The 27,426-nt window shown below is 42.2% G+C and overlaps 2 protein-coding genes across 2 annotated transcripts; both read right to left on the reverse strand.

The window, feature by feature from the left end:
- Positions 1–1,247: 1,247 nt before the first annotated feature.
- MCRIP1 (MAPK regulated corepressor interacting protein 1) lies at positions 1,248–15,457 on the reverse strand. Its single transcript, XM_021000898.2, has 5 exons — positions 15,326–15,457; positions 3,824–3,924; positions 3,570–3,688; positions 2,540–2,641; positions 1,248–2,242 (listed from the first exon to the last, which is right to left on the reverse strand). The coding sequence occupies exons 2-5, from the start codon at positions 3,829–3,831 to the stop codon at positions 2,178–2,180; spliced, it is 294 nt and encodes a 97-aa protein (XP_020856557.1). The 5' UTR covers positions 3,832–3,924; positions 15,326–15,457; the 3' UTR covers positions 1,248–2,177.
- A 308-nt stretch (positions 15,458–15,765) lies between these two features.
- PPP1R27 (protein phosphatase 1 regulatory subunit 27) lies at positions 15,766–18,506 on the reverse strand. Its single transcript, XM_021000932.2, has 3 exons — positions 17,876–18,506; positions 17,014–17,164; positions 15,766–16,413 (listed from the first exon to the last, which is right to left on the reverse strand). The coding sequence occupies exons 1-3, from the start codon at positions 18,063–18,065 to the stop codon at positions 16,290–16,292; spliced, it is 465 nt and encodes a 154-aa protein (XP_020856591.1). The 5' UTR covers positions 18,066–18,506; the 3' UTR covers positions 15,766–16,289.
- Positions 18,507–27,426: the final 8,920 nt, after the last annotated feature.

The raw sequence follows: 27,426 nt of genomic DNA on the forward strand, positions 1-27,426 counted from the left end.
GAGAAGATCTCTAAAGTCCTTTCCAGCTCTATGATCCCAATAATCAGTATTAAGTACAAAAGACTAATTCCAGCTTCTAAGAATCCAGTTTTCTTAGACTGTGTCACCATCTGATCCCAATATCCCCAGGGCAGCCTGGAGTCCAAATTTCCCCCCTCCATGTTCTCAGTCCCTCCCTTCCCTGCGGCTAGCCATGCCTGACAGCAAGGGTGGCCACAGAGTGGGAGCTGGGATTCTGGGCAGGGCACACAGAGAGCTCCAGCTGTCAGCCTAAGCTTGGGGGAAGGTGACTGCATTGATACTGCCTGAGATGCCACTGAAGGCCGAGGAGACTATTCCGGGAAAGGGCATTCCTGAAATAAATCTTCAGAGAGAATTCCTGTTTGAATTCAATTGCCTGAGACAGGAGGAATGTTTCATGTCTGGACAGACCAAAATGAAGGAGATGTTTCTAGGTCAACCTAATGACAATCTGAAGACTCAAACCTCAGATTGGGTACTGCTTCCCGGCCACAGGTTTCTCGACTAAAGTCAAAGAAAAGATGTCAGAAGGGACAGATTTTCTGACTAGAACTTTGTTGGTTCTCTTCCAGCAAATCTCTGAGGTCCAGCCCAAACACACAGGAAAGTTACTGTTCCCTCTCCAGTGGCACCATACCCCATAAGGAGTGGAGATTTTTCTCCTAAACTAAATGAGGTCAGGCTGGGTTAGGAGGGGATGAAACAATCACAGAAACCAAATTGGGTTTAATAGTGAAGCTGGTACCACTGTAAGGAGTCCTTCCCCATTCTTGCCAGTGTTTTAGCCAAAGCAGGGGTCACTACTGACCAAGAGAGGACGATCCCAGATTCAGTACCTTCTAATGAAAAGTCTAGTCAATAAGTATCGTGGGAGCAGAAAAGATTTCATAACTCCTCTGCTGGGAAGCACAGACTCTTTCAGCATATATATCATAGACACTGACATCTCACAACATCTGGATTCTCATGATCTTGCCAATAGCCTCTAATTTCATTTTTATCAACTCCAAAGTCCTAAAAAAGACAATGCACTCTTGAGAAATAAGATACAGTTGCAAAAGATCCTTTCTACCACCTGTTGAGGTCTCATGCCGGCTGCCCAGCCCAAGGCCTAAAAGGAAAAATGGCCTGATACCCAAGGTCCTAGTATTGAGTGGGCATCTGAAACAATATCAGGGCTGACCAGCTTGGCTACAGAGGGGGCTACAAACTCAGCCAGAGGCACATTCCAAATGCCTAACCCCATCTTTATTTACAGCTCCTCAGGCTACAGAGTAATGGCAAACAACTCAGCTCTTGAACTGTAACAAAAAGAAAAAAGGGAACTACTGGTAACCCTCTCGGTAAAACTACCAGCTGGGAATAGGATAGACCAGGGCACAATAGCAGCCACTGGGGCTCCTGAGGAGAGAGGCTGCTGGTCTAGGACAGACTTGGCATGGCTGCCTGGTAACCCTGTAGGGAATGGGTCCTAGAGGGCTACCCAGGCATGAGGGAGCTGGGGCCAACAGGGTTTGGAAAGCAGGGAAAGGACCTCAGTTGGACATCTGGGAAAGGAAGAATGGAGACTTCCCAGCCTGCCCAAGACATAGGCAGTAGCAGATGTCTATAGTGGAACCAGGTTGTAGGAGGATGGAGTTACCACTACTTAACCTCACCATCTTAGAGAACCAATTCGATCCAACTCCCACTGGTCCCAGATCCCCCCATATGTCCCTTGCTCCTTCCACCTTATCTCAGAAGTAAAGGGAGAGATGGGAGGACTGCCATGCTCAGCTGCCTTGACATCTAAAAGCCAAAGAGGGAAAATGAGGGCTCTAGGCTGCCTGGAGGGCAGACAGAGCTAGGCAGCTCCAGAAACATATAGGTTTAGAGTACAGGAAGAGAGGATGGGTGGTGACAGGGGCCAAGTCCCCCAAATCACAGCAACAACTTGGAACCTCCCTAAAGAAAAAGGAAGGAGGAAGAGGGGAGGGAGGGCCTTGAGTGCCAATCAAGTCCATCCTTGCAGGTACTCGGCCCAACATGAGCATGGCTCTTTACTTGCCCTGCCAGGGACATGGGCCCAGAGGAAAGGGAGAAAAACCAACATAAATTCTGCAACTTTCAATCTTCCAGAGGCCATGGGGAGGAAGGGGGCAACCAGGCCACTGCCCTTAGGACTTCTTGGCATCTTGTGTGTTCCGGCGTTTCAGGTCACTCAAGTCAAAAGGTTTGAAAGCTGTTGGGTGCAGAGGGAGTTGAATGTCAGTTTCTGATGAAGATCCCTTGTCTAATCCCACCTTCCCTAAGGAAACCTTAGGATCCATTCTATCCCAGTTTTGTATGAAACCAGTCTCCAAGCTGCCCCTGTGGGAAGATTCAGTCTGTCTCCTTCAACCAGATTTCTGAAAGAGGAAGCAAGCACTTCCTCAAGTACTTCCTTCCTAGCCCTGCATCTAAGTGGCCAATGCTCTCATGAGTTCAGAAGGGAAGCTAGGACTCAGTAGCCTCCCCATGTCCTTCCAGGGGCACTCACTCTTCAGGCTGGGGTTAGGGACCTTTTCCACATACTCCTCCACCAGGCCACGCTCGCTGCCAGACATCTGGTTCCGGAGGTCTCGTTCCACACACTGCCATGCTGCACAGGAAGGGAAACAAGAAGTTAGGGACCAAGGCTCAAGATGACAGCAGTATGAATCTTTGGGGTCTGATTATCTAGATTTGACACATACTTGGTCACAATAGTTAAAATTACAAGTCAGGGAAAGCTCCTTTTACTGCCTCCTGCCCATGAATCAATCTCTCTCAAAACCCACCTCTTCCAGGAAGCCCTTCTGAAGGAAGGCACTAAAATGAATCCTTCACTGTGCCTTCTCAACCGTGATGTACTTTGTTTTCAGGATATTGATCTGTACTCGTTGCCATGTTTTATAGGTTGTACTTGTGTTTCCTGTCTCCCTAGCTAGATGTAAGCTATTTGAAGGTAGTAACCATATCATAGGATCACAGAATATAAAAATAATGGGGAACCCCAGAGATCACCTAGTCTGATCTCTTCATTTCACAGATAAGGAAACTAACACCTAGAGTGTAACTCTGGTGCCTTGGCACTTTAGTAATAACTAACACCTTTACAGTGCTTTAAGGTTTGCCAAGTGCTTTACAAACATGATTTTATTTTCTCCTCACAACTCTTGGAGGGAGGTGCTATTATTAACCCCACTTTATATGAAACTGAGGCAGACAGAGGTTAAATGATTCACCTAGGGCTACACAGTCAGTAAGTATCTGAGTGGATGTGAACAGATTCTGGTTCATTCTTTAGCATCCTCTCACAGCAACTAATTCAGGCCTTTGCACATAAGAGGTCCATCATAGAATCTGAGTAACTCCAATGTTGAGGGGATCTCCTTACAGAAGAGGGGACAAAAGGAGAGAAAATCTCCTTTGCAGGAGGCTGTTCTTTAGAACTAGAAGGCACTGAACAGTTAGGAAGAGGGTTTACAAAGAAAAGTCACAAAGTCACACAAGGGTGGGGACCCTGAGACAGGCGTCAGATTACTCACCTTCATAAATGAAGCGAACGTTCTCCTCGTGGGCCGGGGTGAAGATCTCACTGCTGTTGCTTGGAGACCGGGGGCTACTATTCCTTTTGCCATTGTAGACAACTCTAGAGACAGGGGAACTGGGGACAAACACCTGTGTGTAAGTGTCTGGGGAAAAGGGCAGGGTTTGGGGGCCACCTCCCACCATGGGCAAGAAGACTTATAATCCAGAAAGACCACAGGGTAATCTGTGGCGGAGATGACACAAGTCTCACCTGGTCATAGCTGGGGGTGTCTGGTCTAATCACTCAACTCAAATGCCTGGGTCTCCTTCTTGGCTTCAGTCTGCTGTTGGGAAGCTCTGGAAGGGCAATTGCTAGAGAAGGAAAACCAAGTGTCAATGCAGGTTAACTGCCTCCTTCTAGCAGTAGCCTAAAGCAATAATAAGGTGAGTTAGTGTGATGCTGGAGACCTTGCTTCCCTTCTTGGCATTTCTGTCCGCATTGTTAGTAAGGGCAATGTAAACAGCAAGCGTTGGGTCCTGACCAGGGAGCCGAATAACCTGGGGAAAGGATCAGTGTTCAGCTCTTTCTGAAATAGGGAAGGAACTAGAATCTAGTCTGCAAAGCAGTAAAAAAAACAAAAACAAAAAGTCAGTGAAAGATCCAAGGTTGGAGGAGCAGTACAAAAGATGGATGCATTTAAAGAGAATATTATTAGTAGTAAAACATGAGAAGAGAAAGAAGTACTCTAGAAACACCTGCTGAACAAGGTGAACTATGTTCTCCTTCCCACCCTTCCCTTCCCTTTTAGAAAAGGAAAATCAGACACAAACACAGAATCTTGGAATTAGAACAGAGAGCAGAGGTCAATCTAATCCAATCTCTAATTGAACAATGCCCTCTACAACACACCCAGCAGGTATCATCAAGCCTTTGCTTGAAGACCTCCAGTGAAGAAGAATCCACTATCTCCCAAGGCAGCTCATTCCATTTCAGATAGCTTTATTTGTTAGAAAGTTTTGCCCTATGTAGATCCCTAAGCACTCCACCAGAGACTTCCTTCCAAGATAACATGGAAGCATTAAAAATGACACTTTGGATCTGGCCATTCAACCACCTGAATCCACTTAATTGTATTATCATCTAGCCCAGAGGGGTCAAACACACAACCCACAACATCCCTGAACTTGGTGCTAACCAAACTGGAAAATACCAAAATAAATTAAAATACAATAAAACACAGACAATATTAATATATGGTTTTCTATGTCAGTATACAGTCCACAGGGATCTTTATGTAGAGTTTAGTAGCCCGTTTCTATTTGAGTTAGACACCACTAATCTATCCTACTTCTATCTCTTCCATAAAAGCACGATTTTGTCAATACCTTTTTTTTTTTAAAGGCAATTGGGGTTAAGCGACTTGCCAGGGTCACACAGCTAGTGTCAAGTGTTCAGTCTGAGGCAGGTCCTCCTGACTTCAGGGCCAGTGCTCTATCCACTGTGCCACCTAGCTGCCCCTGTCAATACCTTTCGTAAAGCATTCTGCTGATCTACCAATCCAATCAAAAATAATAATAATAAGGTTACTACAGCAGATGATGAAACCATGCTGACTCATTTTGATCAGTGTTTCTTCTTCTAGAAATTTACTAACTATCCCTTTAACATGTTCTAGAATTTTGCCAGGAATTGAAGTCAAACGCACTAGCTTATGGTCCACAGACTATTTTCTTTTTTAAAAAAAATTACATCTGTTCCTCTCCAATAACTCTCATTCTCCACAGTCTTTCAAAGATCACTGACAACTTTCTGCCAATTTTTTATGTAGTTTAAGACTTCATTCATTTGGGCCTGGGTGACTTCAACTCAGAGAAACAGGCCCCACTGGGCTTCTATCAGGGTAAAATAGAAGGGGGAGGGGGCAAGTAAGATTACAACAATGTAGTGGGATCCTGTCACTGACCAGTAGCTACCTTTTGCTCTGGGGATTTCCATAGCCCAGGGGGAATGGCTATTTTTAGTTGGAAGACCTCAAATTAGCCAGACAGAGAAAAGTACTATACTGGTGACAGAGGGAAGGCAGAGGAAGGAGTAAGCTGACTGAATATCATCTAAGATGACAACCTAAGAAAGATGTACCCCAGAGGATGGCACCCAGGGTAAACAAGGACTAGTGCCATCAATGCCCCCGTTTTGATACTCCACTTGGGACACAGACAAGCATGATCTAGCCTGCCCTTGAAGAGTTCACTAGCAGAGGGGCAAGGAATGACGAGAGAAAAAGGAGTAAAGAGTGAGAACTTCACTTCTTTTTCTATCTTTGGACATCTCTGGAGGGGAAATCACACTTGTGTGTGTATTTGTACATAGGCATATATCCCAAGAAGGTCAAAGTTAGGAAGAAAGTTCCAATACACACTAAAACATTTTTACAGAAGCATTTTTTTTTACCAGAAGCAAAGTCAATGACCATCAATCAGGGAATGGCTGAACAAATTGTGGTACATAAATGTGACTGAATATTTATTAACCCTATTTTGCAATGGATTGTAAGAAGCAATGAGAACAGACTTGTTTTCAAGGCATGGGAAGGCTTATATGGACTGATGCAAAGTGAAGTAAGCAAGAGTCAGGAAAATAATATGCACAATGACTATAACAATGTAAACAGAAAGAATAACAACTCCACCCCCACCCCCCACCAAATCAAAACTGAACACTGAGTAATTATAATGAACAAGCTTGAACACAAGCAAAAGATAGGAGAATGTAGCTTCCTCTCTGCAGAGAAAGAGAGTTACAGAGATGGAACGCTGCATACACTGTCAAACTTGACTGTGTCGATTATTTTTTCTAAACTGTTTTTCTTTCTTTTTTATTCTTTTTTTAAGGTATGGCTCTCTGGGTAGGGAAGAGAGAAGGGAATATTAGGAAATGAAGGTGATGTAAAACAAAAAGTATCAACAAAAATTTATTTAAAATAAAACTGTTAGTATCTGAAAGGCTATACCAAGGGCAGAAAGCAGATGTGGGCTTTCCCCACCCAGGCACTGTGACTACCCAGCTTTCAAATTTACATTAAACCAAACTATCATACAAACATAAACCTAAGGACATGAGAAAAATTAGGCAAGGTCAGAAAAAAATTTGAATAGAGGCATTAGAAAGAAGTAGGGATCAAGAAACTCCTTTCGCTGAATTTATAAGAATAAATCACACAATTCAGCATATTTATTCAAGGAATTGTAGAGTTAGAAGGGACCTGAAAGGTCATCTAGTTCAATCTCTCACCCCATATAGGTCATCTAGTCCAAATACAAAGTTGACGTCTTTAATTGAGCACTGCCAATGATAGAGAATGTATTACTTCACAAAGCAAATCATTCCACTTTCAGAAAGCTGTACTTGTTAGGAGGTTTTTCCTCTGGATATAAAGCTGAAATCTTCCTCTCCGTAACTTCTACCTTGTTACTATTCTTAGTTTTACTTTCTGGAACCATACAGAATAAATTTAATTCTCCTTCCACATGGCAGCCCATCAAATGTCTTAAAACAGTAATCACATTCCAAGTTTTCATTTCTCCAGGCTAAAAATCTCAGTTCCTTCAATATGATATGCTTTTGAGTCCCCTTACCACTCCGTTTATCTCCGTCTAGTTTGTCAATGACCCTCTTAAATGCCCACATACCATCTCATGTGTATTACCCTCCCATTCAAAACACAAGTTTCTCAAAGTTCAGAAGGAAAACACAGACAAACAGGACAGCTCTGAAAGTAATATAGTTTATTATATATTTAGGGGGTAAAAAAGCAAGCTCTAATGGAAATTCGTGTTTTCACATTCAATCTTTTTCTGTTCTATTTAGTGAGGGCTTTGCTATTCATTAAATTCAGATTTTTTTTAAACCCACAAACTGAAGTACCAAGGCTGTGTTCTACTTTTAATGTAAATTCTCATTCCATCCCTAGTGTTGGGTACTCAATGAGTACTTAAAAATGAAGAAGAAAGCATTTTTGATGAAGAAAGCATTTACTTACACTCCTTTCTGGTCTCCTGATAAAAACAAGAACTCTTCACTGACCTAGCTTTCAATGAGTCTCTTACCAGGATATCTTTCTAAAACAAGAGTTCTAGATACCTTTCCTGGGATCTCTCCCTGATCCTACTTACTGGGTTCTAGCCTTTTTAATACCTAGTGCTGTGATAACTCCTCAACCTCTATAGGCTTCTCCCATCTGATGACTCCAGACTACAGAAGACACTAAGAGCCATCTTTATATGTTATTGTTCCATTAAGTCAGGAGTTCTCACCCTTATTTGTTGGGGTGGTCCCTTTGGCAGTCTGGTGAAGCCTATGGCCCCTTCTTAGAACATTATTTTTAAAAGCATAAAATGCATAGGATTACAAAGGAATCAAAAGGTTAGTGAAAATAAAGATAAAGAAAAATAAAGATCCAAATTCATGACCCCCTGGTATCTATCCATGGATCTCTAGTTAAGAAATCCAACACTAAATCTTTTCTTTTCCCTTAACCAGTGGTTCCTTTAAGGAGTTCAACCTACCACAGTTGAAGAAACATTTCTATTAAAAATGAGTTAAAGACTTAAAGGATAAAAAACGGTTCCCTGACCCAATGGATTTCCCTACAACTTGACACTGACTCCAATCATGGAAATTTAGTCACAGGTAAACAAGGAATGAATGAGAAGCACTGGAACAGCGGTTCTCAACATTTTAAAGTATGATAATGGGTGGAGACAAGATGTCAGAGAAAAGGCAGTCAACTCTCCTGAGCTCTTCCCCCAAAACCCCTCAAACACCTTTAAATAATACCATAAAACCATTCCAAGAGCAGCAGAACCTATAAAAGGATGGAGTGAAATAATTTTCCAGCCAAAGACAATTTAGAAGGTCAGCAGGAAAGGTCTGTCACATCTAGGTGAAAGTGGAGCACAGTCCAGCACAGGCCATGGCCCCAGCAAATCAGGCCTTGGGAGTCACTGAATCAGCACTAACAGCAGCTGCTTCCAGAGCTCTGGGCCTACAGATGGTAAAGGGGTCAAACAACTGGTCAGAAGGAGATTACAGGAGTCTCTTTGCTGGCACTGAGGCAGGACTCTGTTGCTTTGCCCATATTCAGATTTGGATTGCAGCCCTGGGTGGCAGTCTCAGGGCAAGGAGGAGCACAAACTAGCCCACCAGAGTTTATGGCCATAATGGAGCAAGGACCCTTGTCACAGTTCCAGGACAGAAAAGAGTCCTTGTGGTCACTGACAGACCAGAGTACAGGCAGGAGAGTAGTAAATACACCTCTCCTTAGATCATTCTACCTTGGAAGAACTGAAAACTTACAGGCCCCTAGAAGAATCTCTGAAAACAGCTGCAGAAAAACCCCTGAAGCTCAGGACAGTGCCCCCTCCAAACTGAAAGCAGCGCCCTACTTTTAGAAAGAGTTAAAAGTCAAGCTGGGAAAATGAGCAAAAAGCAGAAAAAAATTCTGACCATATAGTTACTATGGTGATAAGGAAGATCAAAACACATTCTCAGAAGAAGATAACAAAGTCAAAGCTCCTTTACATTCAAAGCCTTCAAGAAAAATATGACTGATTGGTCTCAGGCCATGGAAGAGCTCAAAAAGGATTTTGAAAATCAAATAAAAGAGGTAGAGGAAAAATTGGGAAGAGAAATGATAGTGATGCAAGAAAATAATGAAAAAACAAGTCAACATCTTGGCAAAGGAGATACAAACAAATACTAAAAAAAAAGAACCTTAAAAAACAGACTAGGTCAAATGGTAAAAGAGGTACAAAAAGCCAATGAGGAGAAGAATGCCTTAAAAAGCAGAATTGGACAAACAGAAAAAGAGGCACAAAAATTCACTAAATATGATGATACCTTTTTAAGATAAAATTTCAAAGACCCCTACAATAGAAATTATACTACATTAACCAACTGAAAAAATATATAACTGGAACTGGAATTTAAGTTTCTTGAGGGAAGGGGTTATTTTCACATTATCTTTTATCCCTACTGCTTAGAACTATGCCTGTTATAAAACAGTAATAAATGCTTTTTGACTGATTGATATGGACATTCTGTAATAATTCTGTGAGCCTCAACCCCTACTCCAGGCTAAAAACTACTAGGAAGGAAAAAAAATCTTCCCAGCCTGCTTAATTTATAAAAACTCATTGTTAAGGGGCATGAAAGCCCCAGATTTCAATCACGGCACTGGAATAAATCATTTCTAATACTCTTTTACTTTTACTATCCAGAGCCACAACTCAACTGGTCTCAGTGTTCCAGAGCTTAGTACCCAAGACAAACTCTCTTACTTTCTTCAGAATCACTCACTGGGCTTTCTCAGGACACAGACAGGCATCTCTAACTAGTTAGTATCATATGTAGGAGAGAAAACCAAAACAGGATAAGATAAATTATGTTTTCCTTTTCACAAATGTCATAACACTCCCACTGTTTCAAATATCAATTCTATGAAGATAGCTCCAAAATTTTTATACAGTACCATGCTGTCAACTGCCTAGCGGATATTTCCATCTGCAATAAGGCACTGAATTTGGTGCCATCTTTCCAAAACTGATATGTGTAAAAAGGAAAATGACAAATGTTAGAGGAGCTAAAAGAAAACAGGCACATTGATTGAGCTGTGAATTGCTGTGTTCTGGAAAGTAACTTAGAACTCCAAATTGATAAACTGTTCGTAACCTTTTGCTCAGGGTTAACACTTACTATACCTATACCCCCAAAAAAAAGCAAAGAAGGAAAAAGAGACCTATAGGTACAAAAATAATTACAGTAGCTCTTTTTGTGATAGAACTAGAAACTAAGGGCTGCCCATCAATTATGGAATGGCTGAACAAATAATAGTATATGAGTATAATGGAATACTATTTGCCAAAGACAGTTTTGGACAAACCAAGGAAGGTTTATATGAACTGAAATAGAGTGAAGTAAGCAGAACAAGGAAAGTAATTTATACAATAACAACAACACTATAAAAACAAACAATTCCGCCTTAAGAATCTGATCAATGGGATGATAAATTATGGTTCCAGAGGGATCCATGATGAAGCCCACTACCTGACAGAAAGGGGATGAACTCAGCCTGCAGAATGAGACTTAAATTTTTTGAACATGGGCAATGCAGGAATTTATTTTGCTTGACTACGCATTTGGGGGGAGGAAAAGTAGATCTTTGTTCACTTAAAAAAATTGTTTTTTAACAAAACAAAAAGGTATAAAATGACATGTCTAAATTTGCCTCTTTCCCAAACCAGTTCCACTATGGCACCACCATTCTCCTAGTTACCCAGATTCAAAACCATGTTGCTATTTTTTCCCCCTCTCCCTTGCCCTCTACATCCATTCTTCATCAAGCCCTATGAATCTTCCCTTCAACATTACCTTTACCCTTAGTCTCCTGGCTTATTCTTACTCCTACCACCTCAGTCCAGGCCCCTATCACTCAGTCTACTCATCTGTAAAAATCAGGGGTGGTACTAGATGATCTCTAAGAGCCCTCCCACTCTTAGCATTTCTGATCTTATGAAGCTTTAACTTAGACTTTTGCAACAGTTTCCCAAGTCCCTCTGTCTAGTGCCTCAGCCATCCTCTCAATTCATCCTGAATACTACTATCAGATTAATCTTCCTAAAAGAAAGCTTTCAATCATGTTCTTCCATAGACAACTATAAGCTCCATAAGGGCAGTATTTTTCACTTTGTGTTTGAATCCCCAGTACTTAGCACACAACATTTTAAAATATTTCAAAAAGAGAACTAATAAAACTTTTAAAAATAAAAAAATGCAGAAACGGAAATGAATAGAAGAGTTTTGTTACTACTTTATTCAATTTCATAAATAATTATTTTAAAAATAAACTGTACACAAGTTGTTTCTTATACAATCCTTATTCTTCCTTATTCCTTGTATATTGAAATGCTGGATAATTAGACAATAAAAAAGAAAATTTTTTAAAAATTGAAGGTTCAGAGAATTACATGGCTTGTATACGGCCACATCTTTAAGAAACAACAACAAAAAAACTGCTAGAAGAAGCCTCTACCTATCGTTCCACAGCTTGACCCTTCAGTGTCTCTTTTTTATAGTACTCTTCAGGTCTTTAGGCACTGAGACTCACCTACATCAGTGTGACTATGTAGAGACTGGGTAATTTGATCTCTTGTGCCAGAGATGTTATACCAGTCCAGATGTAAAAAGAATTTATTTAATACTTTCCCCAGGGTTTCAATCCTAAAATTCCAGCTGCTACTAGATATCTATCTACAACTTATATCCAGCCACATTTCAAACTCATGATATTCAAAAACAAGCCCATTATTTTCCCTCCTAAACTTAATTTCCTTCCTAACTTCTTTCTTTTAATGGTACCACCATCTTCTTGGTTCAGTTCAACAAACACTTTAAAGCACTCATCACATACGCAAGGACACAAAGACAAAAATAATCCCTGCCTTCAATTAGCTTACATTCTACAGACACCCAAGTCCTAAGCCTTTTCTCTTTACTTCACCATCAAAACAGTCCTATCAGTTCCACCTCTGAAATATTTGAATATTGAAATATTTTTCAAATCTATTTTCATTCCTACTGCTACCATCCAAGTTCAGGCCCTTTATTACCTTTCATCCACACCTCCGTAATCCCACCTCTTAAACTTACTCTCTGTGTGACCCTGGACAATTCACTTAAGCTCTCTGGACCTCAGTTTCCTCATGTATAAAAGGAAGGGGTTGCACTAGATGACCTCGAGGTCTTTTCCAACCTTAAATTTATGAACCTGTATGGGAGCTTCCCAATAGGTTTTCCTGTCATCCTCTCTCCCAAGCATCTATGACCTTGCTGCCCACTTAACTTTCCTAAAGTACTCCTACTCTGATCACATCACTCCTTGCTCCAATACTTTCAGTGGTTTTTGCCTTTTGCTATCAGAATAAAATTTGCCCAGTAATCAAAGCTCTCCATGATGAATCCAAAATACCTTTGCTGCCTTATCAACACTACCCTCCTTCACAAACTCTAAGCTCCAGATAAAATGAAGTACTCAGAAGCCTCTATTCTCTTTCTGCTCTTGTCTATCTTGGCTCACACCACATCCTGTTCCTGATACCTGAAACGGACTCTCTTTCCCATTAATACCTTCCCACTGAAATCTGTTTCAAGTCCCACTCCTTCCAAGAATCTTTCCCTGATCCCCCTAGACAGAACGACCTTTCCCTCCTCAAACTATTCTTAGAACTAAATAAGGATTTCTCCTGTACACTAACCCATGTTAATTTGCATTATAGTTATTTGAATACACATCTCGTCTCCCTTACTAAACTATAATCTTCTTGAGCTCAAGAGCTATGTTTGATTTCTTTTTTTTAAATCTCCTGGCATCTAGCAAAGTGCCCTACACCTGGTAGAAACTTGGCAATGTTTTTTGAACTGAAATATTCAAAGGCCTTCATATATATTTTCATAACCTCAAGACCTCCTAAGAAAGAAAGAAGCAAATTTGGTCCATTCCCACTTTACTGGAGAACCAAGTACAAAGTAATTAAGCAGTATTTTCAAGATCCTACAGTGAGTAAGGTCACAACAGGGAGATAAATCCAAGTAACTTGAATCATGTTCAAAAATGCTTTCTAAGGATAAAATAAGGATCTTCTGTTTTGCAGAAGACAGACAAGTGGTAGCCCTGGAAGTAGAATCAATGCTTCCTGATTCCCACCCAAATAATTCATGCTTTGATTCTCATATTCAGTAAGTAGAATGCAGCAGTGGTGTAATGGAAAGAAAGCAGGCCCCAAAGACTGGAGAGATATAGATTTGAATCCCGTGCCTGTATCTTCTCCTGATCATTTAATCTCTCTAGATATCAGGTTCCTCAATGTAAAATGGATAATATCTTTAGTTACTTACCTCACAAAGTTGTTGTGAGCATCAAATAGGTGAGTAGTTGGTGGAGGACAGATCAAAGGACTTACAAGTGTCCAAATAGCCCTGAATACAAATCCTGCCTCAGACAGCTATGTGACCCTAGGCAAGTCACTTAACCGCCTACCTGCCTCAGTTTCCTCATCTGTAAAATGGAAATAATAACAGCACCTGCCTCCCAGGGTTGTTGTGAGGACTGAATGAGTAAACATCCCTTTGAAAATGATAAAACACTAGCTATTATCATCAAATGAAGTAATGTATACAAGTTACACTACAAACCTTAAATCATATATATAACTATACATATATAGTTATCATATACATATTTATATAATTAAATATAATATATAGTTTTCATATATATTGATATGATTTAAGGTTTGTAATATGAAATAAACATGTATAAAATCATTCTGTTTCCAGCCCTCTGAACATTCCAGTTTAAACTAGTCAGATTAAATCTAGAAGGTAATCTTCAGACTCCAGCAACAACAGAGCTCTTAACTTTATCAGAAAGTTGATGCTGAATTCGGAGTCACTTGGAGATCCAAAGGTAAAACTCGAAAATTTCTCAACCCCTTGTTGCTGCTTCCTGCCACCAAGGGAGAGGAAGGGTGACAGTCCAATAGGGTATCTTAACAACTAAATACTAGGAGTTCCAATTTCAGCTCTATCACCAACCTGGCACTGATAAATCTCCCTTAGTATGAGGAAGTTTAAAGGGCATACTTGTTAAACTACCTGGTGACCATGGCAACAGAAACCATATAACAGCAGATAAAGCAGGGTTTGCCCACAGCAAAACCAAAAAAACAAAAAACCATTGGACTAAAGCTGACTTCTGGGTCCAATTCCATTCCCTACTTATTATGTGCACTCTCAGCAAAGTCACTAGACCCTTATTTTCCTCATCTGTAAAAAAAGGATTTGGTCTACATGATTTTTCTAAGGTCCCTTCTAAGATCAGACTGGTCCCAGATTCATATTTGGTAGCTCTTCCTCCTTCCTCAATGAATATACAATAATACCACAAGACAAGTACAAGAGGAGGCTCTTCTGGCTCAAAGGAGTTGGGAGGCACCTGCTTTCAAGAGAAACCCACTCCCAGGCTTCAGGGATTACCTGCTATTGCGGGCAAGTTTCCTATTCTACCCTGAAAGTCAGGCCGACCCTCTCCACACCCTTTTGCACTATTCTGAAAAGCCCAGCAGTAGCTAAGTGTGAAGTTAGCACCTCTCCGACAGGGAGAAAAACCTGGGTCCGGCCGGCTCCCTCTTCTACATCAGCAAGAGGAGGGAACCGGTGATATTTCCTGTGGACAGCAGAGGGTCCTAACACCTGGCTGGGGGAAGGGGACAACCAAATGGAAAGGATCCCCAGGTACATCTATTCCCTTCCACACACCAACTTGTAGTGAGGCAGTCCTACTCCTGGCCCTCGACCCAAACTCTGGAAAACCCCGCTACATCGCCTATGCCCTGGAGTCGCGACATGACTATCTCGTCCCAGGGTGGGGGTCCCGTCTCCCCCAGTAAGGGGGTTATACAACATGACAGGTACACTCGTGTAGGTCACGGGGTAGGACTCCTCCAGTGGGAGGGGGCGGGCCCACCTCCCGACGTGACGTGCCGGTCGCGTCGCGACAATGCGGAGGGGGGTCGTATCGTGACATAAGGGGGTGGGGAGAAAGGGAGGAGGCGTGGCCCAGGCCGCGTCAGGGGCGGGGCGATCCCCACAGGTTTCCGGCGCGAGCCCAGTCCCGCCCCCCAGCCCCGGGCCCCTAGCCGCCCCCTGGCGCCTCACCTCGCCCAGTTTCAGACACCGCCACCGCCGCAGCCGCTTCCAGCTGGGAGGCCCGGGCCGGAAGTGACGAGACAGAGGGGCCGCGCAGGCGCAGGATGGGGGGAGAGCCCCCATGTGATTGTTTGGCCCGGGCGGGCCTCTCTACCAGTAGCCCCCACAGTAACCTCGGCCCAGAGGTTAGCTGGAGGGGGCGTGGTCGGAACTGAAGGCCCCGCCCCCAAAACGCTCCGCCCCCCTCCCCCTGCATCCCGGACCCCTGGGGGCAGAGAGCGGAAGGGTAGAATCTCGAAGGAACTGCAGTTGGGTTGCTGGTGTGGGCGGCCACCTTCCCAGCTCCCGGGACTCGGGAGACAGGAAGAGCGGGGCGGAGCAAAGAGGCAACAGTGGTCTGTGGAAATCACATTTATTGAAAAAGTAAAAATTATTCAACGATTGAAAAAAACAAAACACGAAAACGTCCTGTAGAAAAGCCAAGCTCCGGGCGGGGCAGCACGGAAAAGTGGGGCCCGGGGCGGGGAGGGTCGGGGGGAGCTCGCAGCCCCCTGCCCCCAGTGGGAGTCCGCAAGCACCGCTCCCCCCCCCCCGCCTCCTTGGGGCCCCGGACCTCCTTGACCTTGGCCTCCCCGTCGGGGGTCCCTCCCGCCAGGGTTTAGGCGTGCGCACAGGGAGGACGCCCAAGCCCGGGGCGGGGGGCTGCGGTTGGGGGGTACCTGCAGCGGCACAGTCTAGTGCACCCCCCGGTGCATGCGGGGCCTCGGGCCAGGTTGCCCTGGGCGGGGCGGGGCTTGGGGAGGGGGCACCCTGTGAGAGAGAGCTTAATAAACAGCAGAACTTCCCCAGCACACTTCTCAACTCCTGCTCTGGCTCCTCCCCGCCAAACCCCGCTTCAAGTCCAGGGTCTCCAGGGGGAGGGGGCAAGGTGGTGAGGACAATGAGGGCTCAGCATAGGGAGGTGGGCAGCAAGTCAGTCCATCGTGGCCCCTTTGAATAGCTCCACCAGATCCGTGTAGTCGGGGTCGATGAGGTCGGAGGGCAAGTCACCGTCGTCATTGGCGACGTCTATGTGAGCCCCCAGGGAAATGAGGTATCTAAGGTGGGAAGGAAAACGGTAAAGGGGTGGGGGCACCCAGGGGCCTAGGGGTGAGTGGGACAAGCCTACAGGTTTGGCTTTCTCTAGAAAGAAAGAGGTCTGTGGTCCAAATCCCTGGACACAGCCTCATGTCCTGCTGTCTACCACCGGATGGTGGGATGAGGGCTGGATTTGCACTTGGAAGGACAGTTAAAATGCCAGCTCTGCCACTTACGACCAGTGTCTCCTTGACCTCTTTGGGCCTTAGTTCAGTTCGGTTCAATTCAAGCATTTGTTAAGTGTCAAAAATAAAATAAAAAGTAGCCCTTGTCCTCAAGGACCTTAATTCTCTCAATAGTTTCCCCAATAGGGTTGGAGCTTTAAAGGTCCCCTGTAGTTAGCTTTAAGTTCATAGTGTTCTGTCATTGAGAGGTCGTCCCACTCTTTTCCTAGGAGTGGGTAAATGAGACTTGTGGCTAGGGAAGCTGGACTTTGAGTTTTAATTTGAGATCCTGCTCCTCCCTCCAAAGGATGCCCTTGGGTTGGATTACCATGTCCCAGGTCTGCCACTGGCAGCCAAAAGGAGAGCTGAGTCCCTACCCCTGCCTGGGCCCCTCACCTGGCAATATCTGGGTAGCCATCACTGCAGGCCATGTGCAATGCAGTCCATCCTGTTTCATCCCGCTGGTGGATGTCAGCCCCATACTTGACAAGCAGCTTCACACATTCCAGGTTCCCAGAAAGTACTGCTTCATGCAGGGCGGCCAGACCTGGAGGAGAGAAACATTAAGGAAGTCAATAGATGAATTGATTGGAAAGATGAAGATTAGAAAAAAAGGAGCTGGGGCTGAGAGCAAACTCCCTACCCCACGTGGTTTTCTTCCTGTCTATCCTAGGAGAAACCAACTCTTCAACGAATTAATTGTGTGATCTTGGGTAAGTCATCTCTCTAGACCTCAGTCTGCCCATCTATAAAAAGAGCAGATTGGATTAGTTGACCTCTGAGGTCCTTTCCAGTTCTAAATTGGTGCTCCTATGAGCCAGGCTAAGCCTCTAATCAGTGTCAGGGTGGTTCCCAGAGCAATCCCTCCCTAATCCAAGTCTAGATTTGTTACCTCCTACTCTGCCTCTTCAGAACTCTCTGAGCACCTGTTATCTGTCTCTCTCTCTCTCTCTCTCTCTCTCTCTCTCTCTCTCTCTCTCTCTCTGTGTGTCTCACACACACACACACACACACACACACACACACACACACACACACACACACACACACCCCAGTTTGTTTATAACAAGTTAAAAGGTCTTCCTCTGTAGATGTAGCTTCAGGTCCCTTCACTTCCTTTAGGGTTCTAAAATTCTCTTCTAGATTATCTGGGGTATGGCAGACTGCAAAAATAGACAAAAGCAGCAAAAGGAATCAGTCTTGAAACAATAACTCACTTTTTAAAGAAATGTGAAGGAGGGGAACCTCTTTTGCTCACCTGAGGGATAGATGGTATCCAGGGAGACTTTTCCAGTCCGGATGAAGCGCCCTACCTGTCGCAGGTCACCCTGTCGGATGTGATCCAAAAACAGGACATCATTGGGAAATCGGACACATCGCTCTGCATGTAGGCGCCGCTGATTATAGCGACTGCGGTGGGCAGAGGTGGTTGGCACTGAGTAACGCATCCTAGCAGGCCGTGGGAGAAAGTAAACTCTCCCCAAGAGCCCTCAAAAGATTTAGAGGGTCTGAGGAAATTGGAAGTACAAGCTAGGAAGTGTGCAAAGCACAGACAGAGCTTTGGTCTTTGAGAGAAACTCTGACAGTACAAGGGTGGCAGTGATGATCGCAGCAGCAGTCACAATAATGTCTCTCTCTCTAGCCCCGGGCATTTCCGTCTTATATAGAGCTTTCCAGGCTATATAAAGTGAGCAAGTCATGCTGTTTGCCGTGAGGGACTGTAATCGAGCCACCTCCCTCCCCGTGCTCAAGATCATGTTTTAGAGTCTCAGCTTTCAGCCCACCTGTCCCTTCATGCAGCCAAAAGGGTCAGCTTCTTTCTAGCTACCCACTCCCAGCCCCACAGCTGGACCTAGGCACTTAAAGCTAGGCCCGCTGAAATGCAATGAGAATCATGCTAGGGGAATGAGTCTACTGGGAAGACTTGTGATTGCTGACTCAGTCAAGTTAGTCAACTAGCAACTACTCAAGGGGGAAACAAGATCCAAAAATAACCATGAAGGAATATTAATACCCCAAAGTTCCAGCAAGTCATATCTGATGAGCTGGTTCTTAGGCGAGGGATGATGAAATGATTGCTATTAGCACACCATCCACTATTGTCTGGCTTCCCTGGCTTCCTTCAAGTCCCAGATAAAATCCCATCTTCTATAAGAAGCATTTCCCTGATCCCCTGTCATGCTAGTGCTCACTCTCTTGTTAACTATATCCAATTTATCCTATATATATCTTGTTTGTACATAATTGTTTGTATGTTATCTCCTCATTAGTCTGTGAGCTTTCTGAGAACAGGTACTGTGTTTTGTTTTGTTTTGTTTTGTTTTTTCCCTTTCTTTGTATCCCCAGCACTTAGTACAGTGCGTAACACATAGTAGACTCTTAATAAATACTTATTCTGGGCAGCTAGGTGGCACAGTGAATAGAGCTCTGGCCTTGGAGTCAGGAGGACCTGAGTTCAAATCCAGCCTCAGACACTTAACACTTACTAGCTATGTGATCCTGAGCAAGTCACTTAACCCCGATTGCCTCACCAAAAAGCAAAAATAAATGAATAAATGAATACTTATTGACTATGTGCCCAGCCCTGTCACTTTCTGCTGCCAGTATCCCCCAATTCACTTTAGGGAGGAGAAAAGCAAAGGGCCTGAAAAGGAAGGAAGTGATCCAGGAGACCTAGATCCCCCTTCCATCCTGTCCTCTGATGCCAGAGCAATCTTCCTAAAACACTTCTGTCATGTCATTTTCCTACTCAAAAGCCTTGAGTGGCACTCTACAGCCTTCAAGTCCAAATTCCTTAGAGTAGCATTCAAGACTCACCCAACAGGGTTCAAATCTAACTTTCTTGCCTCATTTCTCACTGCTCCCTGGTGTGAACTTTCTTCTTCTGAACAGCTGGTACCATCACACTGTCCCATGAATATGCCAAGTTTATTCCTATCTCTACTATTGCCCTTTGCATGCCTTTTACATCTGTCTGAGGTCAACCCATTCTTTAAGATCCAGCTTAAATCCCACCTTATCCAGCAAACCTTTCCTAGAAAGGAATACCGAAACGCTGTTGGTGGGGCTGTGAATTGATCCAACCATTCTTAAAAGCATAGTTGTGGTATATGATTGTGATGGAATACTGCTGTGCTGTAAGAAATGATGAGCTTGATGATCTTAGAAAAACATGGAAAGATTTGAATGAAATAATGAAGTATGAAACAAGCAGAACCAAGACAACATTGTATACGATAACAGCAATGTTGTTTCAAGAACAACTTTAAGGGGCAGCTAGGTTGCGCAGTGGATAGAGCTCTGGCCTTGGAGTCAGGAGGACCTGAATTCAAATTTGGCCTCTTGACAGTTACTAGCTGTGTGACCCTGGGCAAGTCACTTATTAACCCTGATTGCTTCACACACACACACAAAAAAAAGAATGACTTTGAGCAAATAAGGGGCCATCTCCAGTTGTCCTGATCTGTATCTTGCCATTGGGCCCAGATGGCTCCAGAAGAGAAAGTGAGGCTGGTGACTTTGCACAGCCCTCCCTCACTTAAATCCAGTCCACTTGCTAATGGTGGCATCACCTTCCTGATGCCAGTCCTCTTCAAAAACAAAAGACAAATAACAACAACAACATTTTGACTATTATAAATACCCAAATTAACGATAAAGGACATATGAAGAAAGATATTTTTTAAAAAGAACTGATAAACAGAAGTATGTATAGAATAATTTTACATATATACACCTATTTGTGTCTCCTGGTGGCCATCTCTAGGGTGAGTGGGTGGGGTTTGAAGGAAGAAAAAAAAATCTACATGGTAACTTTATTATATATTTAAAAGGAATAGCAAGTTATACATAATAGATTTGCAGTTTCATGTGCAATAATCTTTTTTATTATACTGTTATAGAAATTATTGTTTTATTGCATAAATTAAAAATAAAATAAAATAGGTATGCTTTTGGCTCATCTGTAACTGTTTAATAAAGATGAGAATAAAATTAAGAAAAATTAAAAAAGAGAAGAAAGCGTAGTCAATGTTGGAGAGGTTTTGAGAAGATAGAAACATTGGTGCATTGTTGGAGGATCTGTGAATCAATACAACCATTTTGGAAAGAAATTTGGAATTATGCAATAATAATCACAATATAGTGACTAAAATGTCCATATACTCTTTGACCTGGAAATCCCACTGGTGGGGTATATCCCTAAGGAGGGTACCCTATAAACCAAACTATTCTAGCAACCCTTCTTGTGGTAGCAAAGAATTGGAAGCAAGGTAAATCACCAATTGGGGAATGGTTAAACAAATTGTGATGCATGAATGTAATGAAATATTACTGTGCCATAAGAAACTATCAACATGAGGAATTCAAAAAAACATAGAAAGACTAGTGCTGAGTGAATTAGAAGAACCAGGAAAGCAATATGTGCAATGACTACAATAATGTAAATGGAAAAAAAAAAAAAGAAACAATCCTTTAATTATTAATGACCAAGCTTGGCCCAGAGAAGAGTTGAGAAATTTCACTGCCCTCCCTTGCGTGCCAAGATGGCAAAGGATGAACCATGAGTGTAGGGTGTTACATATAATCAGACGTAATTGGTGAGCTTAACTTTACTGCTTTCTCTCACTCTCTTTAAATCTTTGTTTCAGAGAATGTCACTGGTTCAGGAGAGAGAGAGAGAGAGAGAGAGAGAGAGAGAGAGAGAGAGAGAGAGAGAGAGAGAGAGAGAGAGAGAGAGAGAGAGGATATATTGAGAAATGAAGGCATATCAATAAAAATAAGATTTTAAAAACCTTTCCCAATCACTCAAGCCTCCAGTCATCCCTCTGTCTTCATGTAAGCACCTACTGTCTGTACCACTTAGTTTGGCATTCATCAGAGACTTCAGTTATAGAAATGTTTTCAGGTTTATGTGTATATCTTGTCTCCCCAACTAGACTGTAAAATTCCTAAGGGGAGAAAAAACCTTATTTTTTATATTCCACATTGTATAGGACACCTATTATGGACTCAATAAATCCATGTTAAATGAATGAATAGGCTGGGGTTTTGAGAAAATGTGTAATCCCAAAATTATACAAAAGATTCAGAAGGGAACTAAAGATCGTATCATTCAACCATTTACTTTTTACAGAGTAATAAACCATAACTCAGGGATGAAGTACCTTGTCTAAGATCAGAGAACTGGGATTCTGACCCAGGTCCCCTGATACTAAATCTAGAGTTCTTCTGTCCTACATTGCCTCATGTATGTGTACTACCCTCCAGCCCCATTGAACTGCAAGAAATAATGAAGGAGCAGGGGGGCAGCTAGGTGGCACAGTGGATAGAGCACCAACCCTGGATTCAGGAGGATCTTATTCAGGAGGATCTGAGTTCAAATTCAACCTCAGGCACATAACACTTACTAGCTGTGTGACCCTAGGCAAGTCACTTAACCCCATTGCCTAAATAAAAAGAGTTAAAAAAAAAAAAAGAAAGAAAGAAAAGAAATAACCAAGGAGCAAGTGTGGAGGTTAGAACAAATGATTAAGCTTTCTCCTTATTAAGAGGTGAAATGGAGGAAAGACAGTAAAGCAACTTAGCCACAACCTTGGGAAATAAGTTTGGGGTTTTTTGTTTTTGTTGGGTTTTGTTTGTTTCTTTGTTTGTTTGTTTTCTGGGTTTTGCTTTTTCCCCTTTGTTTGTTTGTTTTTTGTTTTAGAAACAGCTGTAAAAGAAAGTGGCTACAGCAAGGAGAAAGACAAGTGACCGGGCAAACTGGTTGTCAGTGGTAGCTGGAGCAGCAGCCAATTTAGACTTGGCTTCCTCCTCAACACCTTTCAAGTCCAGCTCAGAGTCAGCCTGGGCTTATCAAGTGACGAATGTGAAAAGTGACAAGCTCCGTTTGCTCTTCTTGATGCCAGTCCCTGCCGAGACTGAAGGATTTAGCAGAGAGAAAGAGAAGATTAATCTCTCACACTAAGAGATAGTCTCTGTTTTGGGACCAGGAACTTACTAGACTGATCTCTGAACTAAAATAGAAACCTTCCAAAGAGAAAGGCAAGCTGAAAGACCTGCACTTGTATACCAGGTGGCTCTTATTCATGCAAAATCAAATCGACGAATACTTGTTGAGCTGTGTTAAGGGGGATACTTTTTTTTTATATACATACACATATGTATATATGTTGTTGAGTCCTTTCAGTCATGTCCTATACTCTTCACAACCCCATTTGAGGTCTTCTTGGCAAATATACTGGAGTGGTTTTCCATTTCCTTCTTTAGCTCATTTTATGGATGAGGAACTGAGGCAAACCGGGTGAAGTGACTTGCCCAGGGTCACACAGCTAGGAAGTGTCTGAGGTTGGATTTGAACTCAGGTCTTCCTGACTCCAGGATCGGCACACTATCCATAGAGCCACCTACTTGCTGTGTGTGTGTGTGTGTGTGTGTGACACACATACATATATATACATATATTTTGTATATACACATATATATAATACATATATATATATATATATACACATATATACCTATGTATTCTGTATTACTTACATATCCTCTCAGTGCTCTCGAATCTAGAATTTAGGTAAATCTGAGACAGGAGCTCTTAACTGGAGGTCTGTGGATTTGTTTTTTAAAATATTTTAATAACTATCAATATAATTGGTTTCCTTTACAATACTATGTATTTTATCTATGCACTTAAAGACATTTTGCTTTCCTGCTGTCTCCCCCTTTGGAATGTAAGCTCCCTGAGGAAAGGGATAGTGTATCTTTTTATTAATTGTATCCCCCAGAGCTCAGCCCAGTGCCTGGCACATAGTAGGTGCTTAATAAATGTTGATTGGATTGGATTGGGTCTTTCTGAGAAAGAATACTTAGGCTTCACTAGACTGCCAAAGGAGTCCATGACAAACAAAGGTTAATAAGACCTCCTACTCCAGAGACAGTGCCCACCCACCTGTACTACCAGAGAAAGTTTCCTTACCTGGGAATTCTCTATATTGATGAAATAACAGCTCCAATCTTTATGCCTGCTTTATACTTTGCATTGGTACATGTTGGATCTCCAGATAAAATGTATGCGTCTTAAGAGCGGAGATTTTTTCATTTTTTGCCCTAGTATCCCCAGAGCCTAGCACAATGCCTGGCACGTAGTAAGCTACCAATAAATAATTGTTTGTTAAGGTGGCCTGAGAGCCAGGTAGGTTACATTTCATTCTTCCCCCCCAGTTTTCTGGTACCTTTATAGGAGTTGAGAAGTATCTAGTCTCTGTGCCATTGACTCAAGCTCCCACCAATTGTGTTCTTCCAATTTTGGAGGGGTCCATTTCATTCCAGTTCCATTCAAACCACTTAACAGTCAGATTTGCTTTTTTTTTTTTTGCTAAGCAATGGGGTTAAGTGACTTGCCCAATGTCACACAGCTAATAAGTGTTACGTGTCTGAGGCTGGATTTGAACTCAGGTCAGGAAAACTCCAGGCTCAGCATTCTATCCTCTGCAGTCTCTAGGAGCTTGTTGCAACTTCTGCCCTGGAACCCCGCCGCCAAAGATTACCATGGCTCAAATTACACAGCCTAAAACTAGAACTGAAAAGGGCAACTGAAATAGAACAAAACCTCCAGCCCTTTTCTTGGGGTTGCAGGACCTAAAAGGGAGAGAGGGAACGTAACCCATTAGCCCACATCCAGCTCAACACAAGGTGCCCATGCTGTGGGTGAACAGGACTTTCACCTCTGGAGTCAGCCAAAAAGAGAAAGTGAGACTAGCCTTGTCCTAGTCTGGGAGTTTTAAAGACACAGCCTGTTCTGGCTAAGAGCCAATGGAAAAAGGCTACCCCCAGCTATATGGTAGGAGAACAGGTTGTCTCCTCCCAGAAGTAGATTCCTATCATCTCCCACACAGGTTCTTCTGTCTTATGTGATTTGGACATGCACAGCAAAGCTCTGTTATATTAAATACAATTTCCTGTCCCCAAAGAACCTACTATCTAGCTATGCTGACACTACTGTAGAGACAGATGGAAAATAAATGTAGCCCTCAGTTCCAATTTTCCTACCTCCTGTAGTCCTAGACCCAGGAGCAGGAAGCACCAAACCCCAACCTACTCCAAATGGTCCTGGGAATGTGGATTCATCAGGAGCTAGGAACCTAGCCAGCTTGAATGGTATAGTGAGTGTCCCTAGTAACAAAGGAAAATGGTTTGGGAAGCAAAGCATTGACCAGTCTATCTACTGCTTGCCTGGAAGTCAGCGGTTTCTTATTTGGAGACTGTTTGTACTACCAGTATTACATGGAGACTAAAGTTGCACATTGTAGACTTGAAACAAAACCCTCTGATGTGAAGATAGTATTTTTATTCTTTTTTTTCCTATAGTTGTGGAAACTTAACTCTCTGCCCTATCTACCTCGGAGTTGGAAGGATCAAATGAGATTCAGTAAAAGTGTAAAATACAAAAGATGGTTAATATCTTGCAAATAGAAGGAATTTCTTTTTTCTGGACTTATCTCATTTTAACCTCTTTGTTGGCCAGACTTAAGGATACCTGAGTGGGGAGAGCACTTTTGGGTTGTGCTGGAAATTGTAATGCAGATACTTTTTGGCAGTGGAAACTATCTTTGGCCCTAAGAAGAAATGAATCTCTCAACCCCCTGATGCCATCATACTTCATCCTAGTCCAAGTGTTTTGGACAGATGTTTTCTAAAGTATGAACATAATCAGAAGAAAAATACAGTTACCATAGTGAGATTTCTTTTTCCTCCATAAAGGATGTGACCAGTTTTTAAGTAAAAGTATAATGTAGCTAAAAACAAATTCAGTATTTTTGAAGATTTGATCTCTATATGCATAAACTTCTTTTAAAATTTTATTATTTTTCGATTAACAAACATTTATTTTCGCTCCTCACTGCCACAGAAAAAAAAAAAAGAAAATCCTAATAGCAAATAGGCACAGGCAAGCAAAACAGATTCCCCCAATTGACTATGTCCAAAATGCATAAACTTCCAATGTGACTTAGCTTACATCATTTTACATAAATAATTTTAGAACAAAAATGGACTAGCATATTCAATTTAAAAAATGTAAATGTTAATCTCTTTATAAGTCCACACTCTATATTAACGTCAGAGCCAGGAATCAAATCCAGCTCTGTTGGCTGTTAGGATCTCATTCTTCCCATAATAGCACATATGATATAGGCAAGAATAATATTGTGCAGCTAAAGTCTGCCTATGTGCAGGGTTTTTTTTTTCTTTCTGTTGTCAGGAGAGTGAAAAAATTGAAAACTTAATACAAAAGACCTATCTACACAGCAATCTTTTGGTTTAATGCACTAATCCTCCAGCTAGGCAGACAGATTTTGGCTAGCAATCCATAGACTCCCAGCTAAATCCAACACAAGGAAGTACAGCAAATTGACTGCCTCTGCAAAGGACTCTTCCAGTACCAGTAACAATTTTTTTTCCTCCGTCTTGAATGCTCTTGAGTTCCTGGGACAGCTAGTTGGCAAAGCATATAGATCTTCAGTCCTGGAGTTGAAAGACCTGAGTTCAAATGTGGAAGGACTCTGACCCTTACTAGCTGTGTGACCCTGGACAAGTCACTTAACCTCTCTTTGCCTTGGTTTTCTCATCAGTAAAATGGGGATAATAATAGCACCTACCTCCCATGTAAAGATCAAATGAGATGATAATTGTAAAGCACTTAGCACAATAACTGGTACACAGTAAACTCTATATAAATGTAAGCTGTTATAAATATACACACACCACAGGGTATTACTACTATTACTCCTCCTCCTCCTCCTCCTCCTCCTCCTCCTCCTCCTATTACTCCATTGCAGATGCATCTGCACCAATGAAATCATAGGTCCAGTCCCAATCCTAAATAATGGGTGGCCCCTTATACCTACAGTCTTTAACTATGAATAATTTAAATGTTTATTCTCATTTAAATTTCTCCCAAAAACCCAAATACCTTGTAGGCAGAGATGCCAACAGCTAGGTGGCTTAGTGAATAGAGGAAGTGGAGTGAAGAATACTTGAGTTCAGATTTGACCTCAGAGACTTCACTGGTGCAATGTAACCTTGGGAAAGTCATTTAACCTCTTTCTCAGCCTCAGGTTTCCTCAAATGGAAAATTGGGATAATAATAGCACCCAGGAGTATTGTGAAGATAAAATGAGAGGACATTTGTGAAATATTTTATAAACCTTAAAGTGCTTTATAAATGTTAGTTAATTAATAGTAGTAGTAGTACAGTATAATATTGTAGTATGTAGTATAGTATCATAGTATATAATATTATAGAATGTAGTATAGCTATAACACTAGCTAATATTTATTGACACCTTAAGGTTAAGAAATCAACCAATTAATCAGCAAGTATTTGTTAAGCACCTACTGTGCTATGACTTAGGGATACAAATAACGAAAACAATTCCCATTTGCAACATACTCACATTCTTATTCCTATAAGAAGTAAATATAAAAATATGTACAGCATAATTATGGAACTAATAAATGTGTATGCATGTATACACGCACATATACACACACAAAATAGTTAGATACAAGATAGTTTGATCAGAGGAATCTAGCGGTTGAGGGGGAGGAAGGAATCAGGAAAAGCTTCATGCAAAAGATGGTGCCTCAACTGCATCTTAGAGGTGGAGAGGAAATTTATGAGATGGAGACAAGGAAGAAGTACATCTTCCATGTTGGGTATAGCTAGCACAAAGAGATGGGTGATAGAGTATTGTGTGTGAGGAATAAAGAGAAGGCCAATTTGGCTGGATCACAGCATGGGAGGGTGGG

Source organism: Phascolarctos cinereus, unplaced genomic scaffold (genome assembly GCF_003287225.1).
Source record: "Phascolarctos cinereus isolate Bilbo 61053 unplaced genomic scaffold, phaCin_HiC Scaffold_5;HRSCAF=322, whole genome shotgun sequence".
Lineage (NCBI taxonomy): Eukaryota > Metazoa > Chordata > Mammalia > Diprotodontia > Phascolarctidae > Phascolarctos > Phascolarctos cinereus.

What these genes read in the sequence shown, in the direction of transcription:
- MCRIP1 (XM_021000898.2), bottom strand. An exon ending in CGTTCGCTTCATTTATGAAG is followed by an intron (nt 2,642 to 3,569) that starts GTGAGTAATCTG and finishes CTTCCTGTGCAG; the next exon opens with CATGGCAGTGTGTGGAACGA. An exon ending in CCCTAACCCCAGCCTGAAGA is followed by an intron (nt 2,243 to 2,539) that starts GTGAGTGCCCCT and finishes TGCACCCAACAG; the next exon opens with CTTTCAAACCTTTTGACTTG.
- PPP1R27 (XM_021000932.2), bottom strand. Translation starts at nt 18,065, where the DNA reads ATGCGTTACTCAGTGCCAACCACCTCTGCCCACCGCAGTCGCTATAAT. An exon ending in GGATACCATCTATCCCTCAG is followed by an intron (nt 17,165 to 17,875) that starts GTGAGCAAAAGA and finishes TCTCTCCTCCAG; the next exon opens with GTCTGGCCGCCCTGCATGAA. An exon ending in GGCTACCCAGATATTGCCAG is followed by an intron (nt 16,414 to 17,013) that starts GTGAGGGGCCCA and finishes TTCCCACCTTAG; the next exon opens with ATACCTCATTTCCCTGGGGG.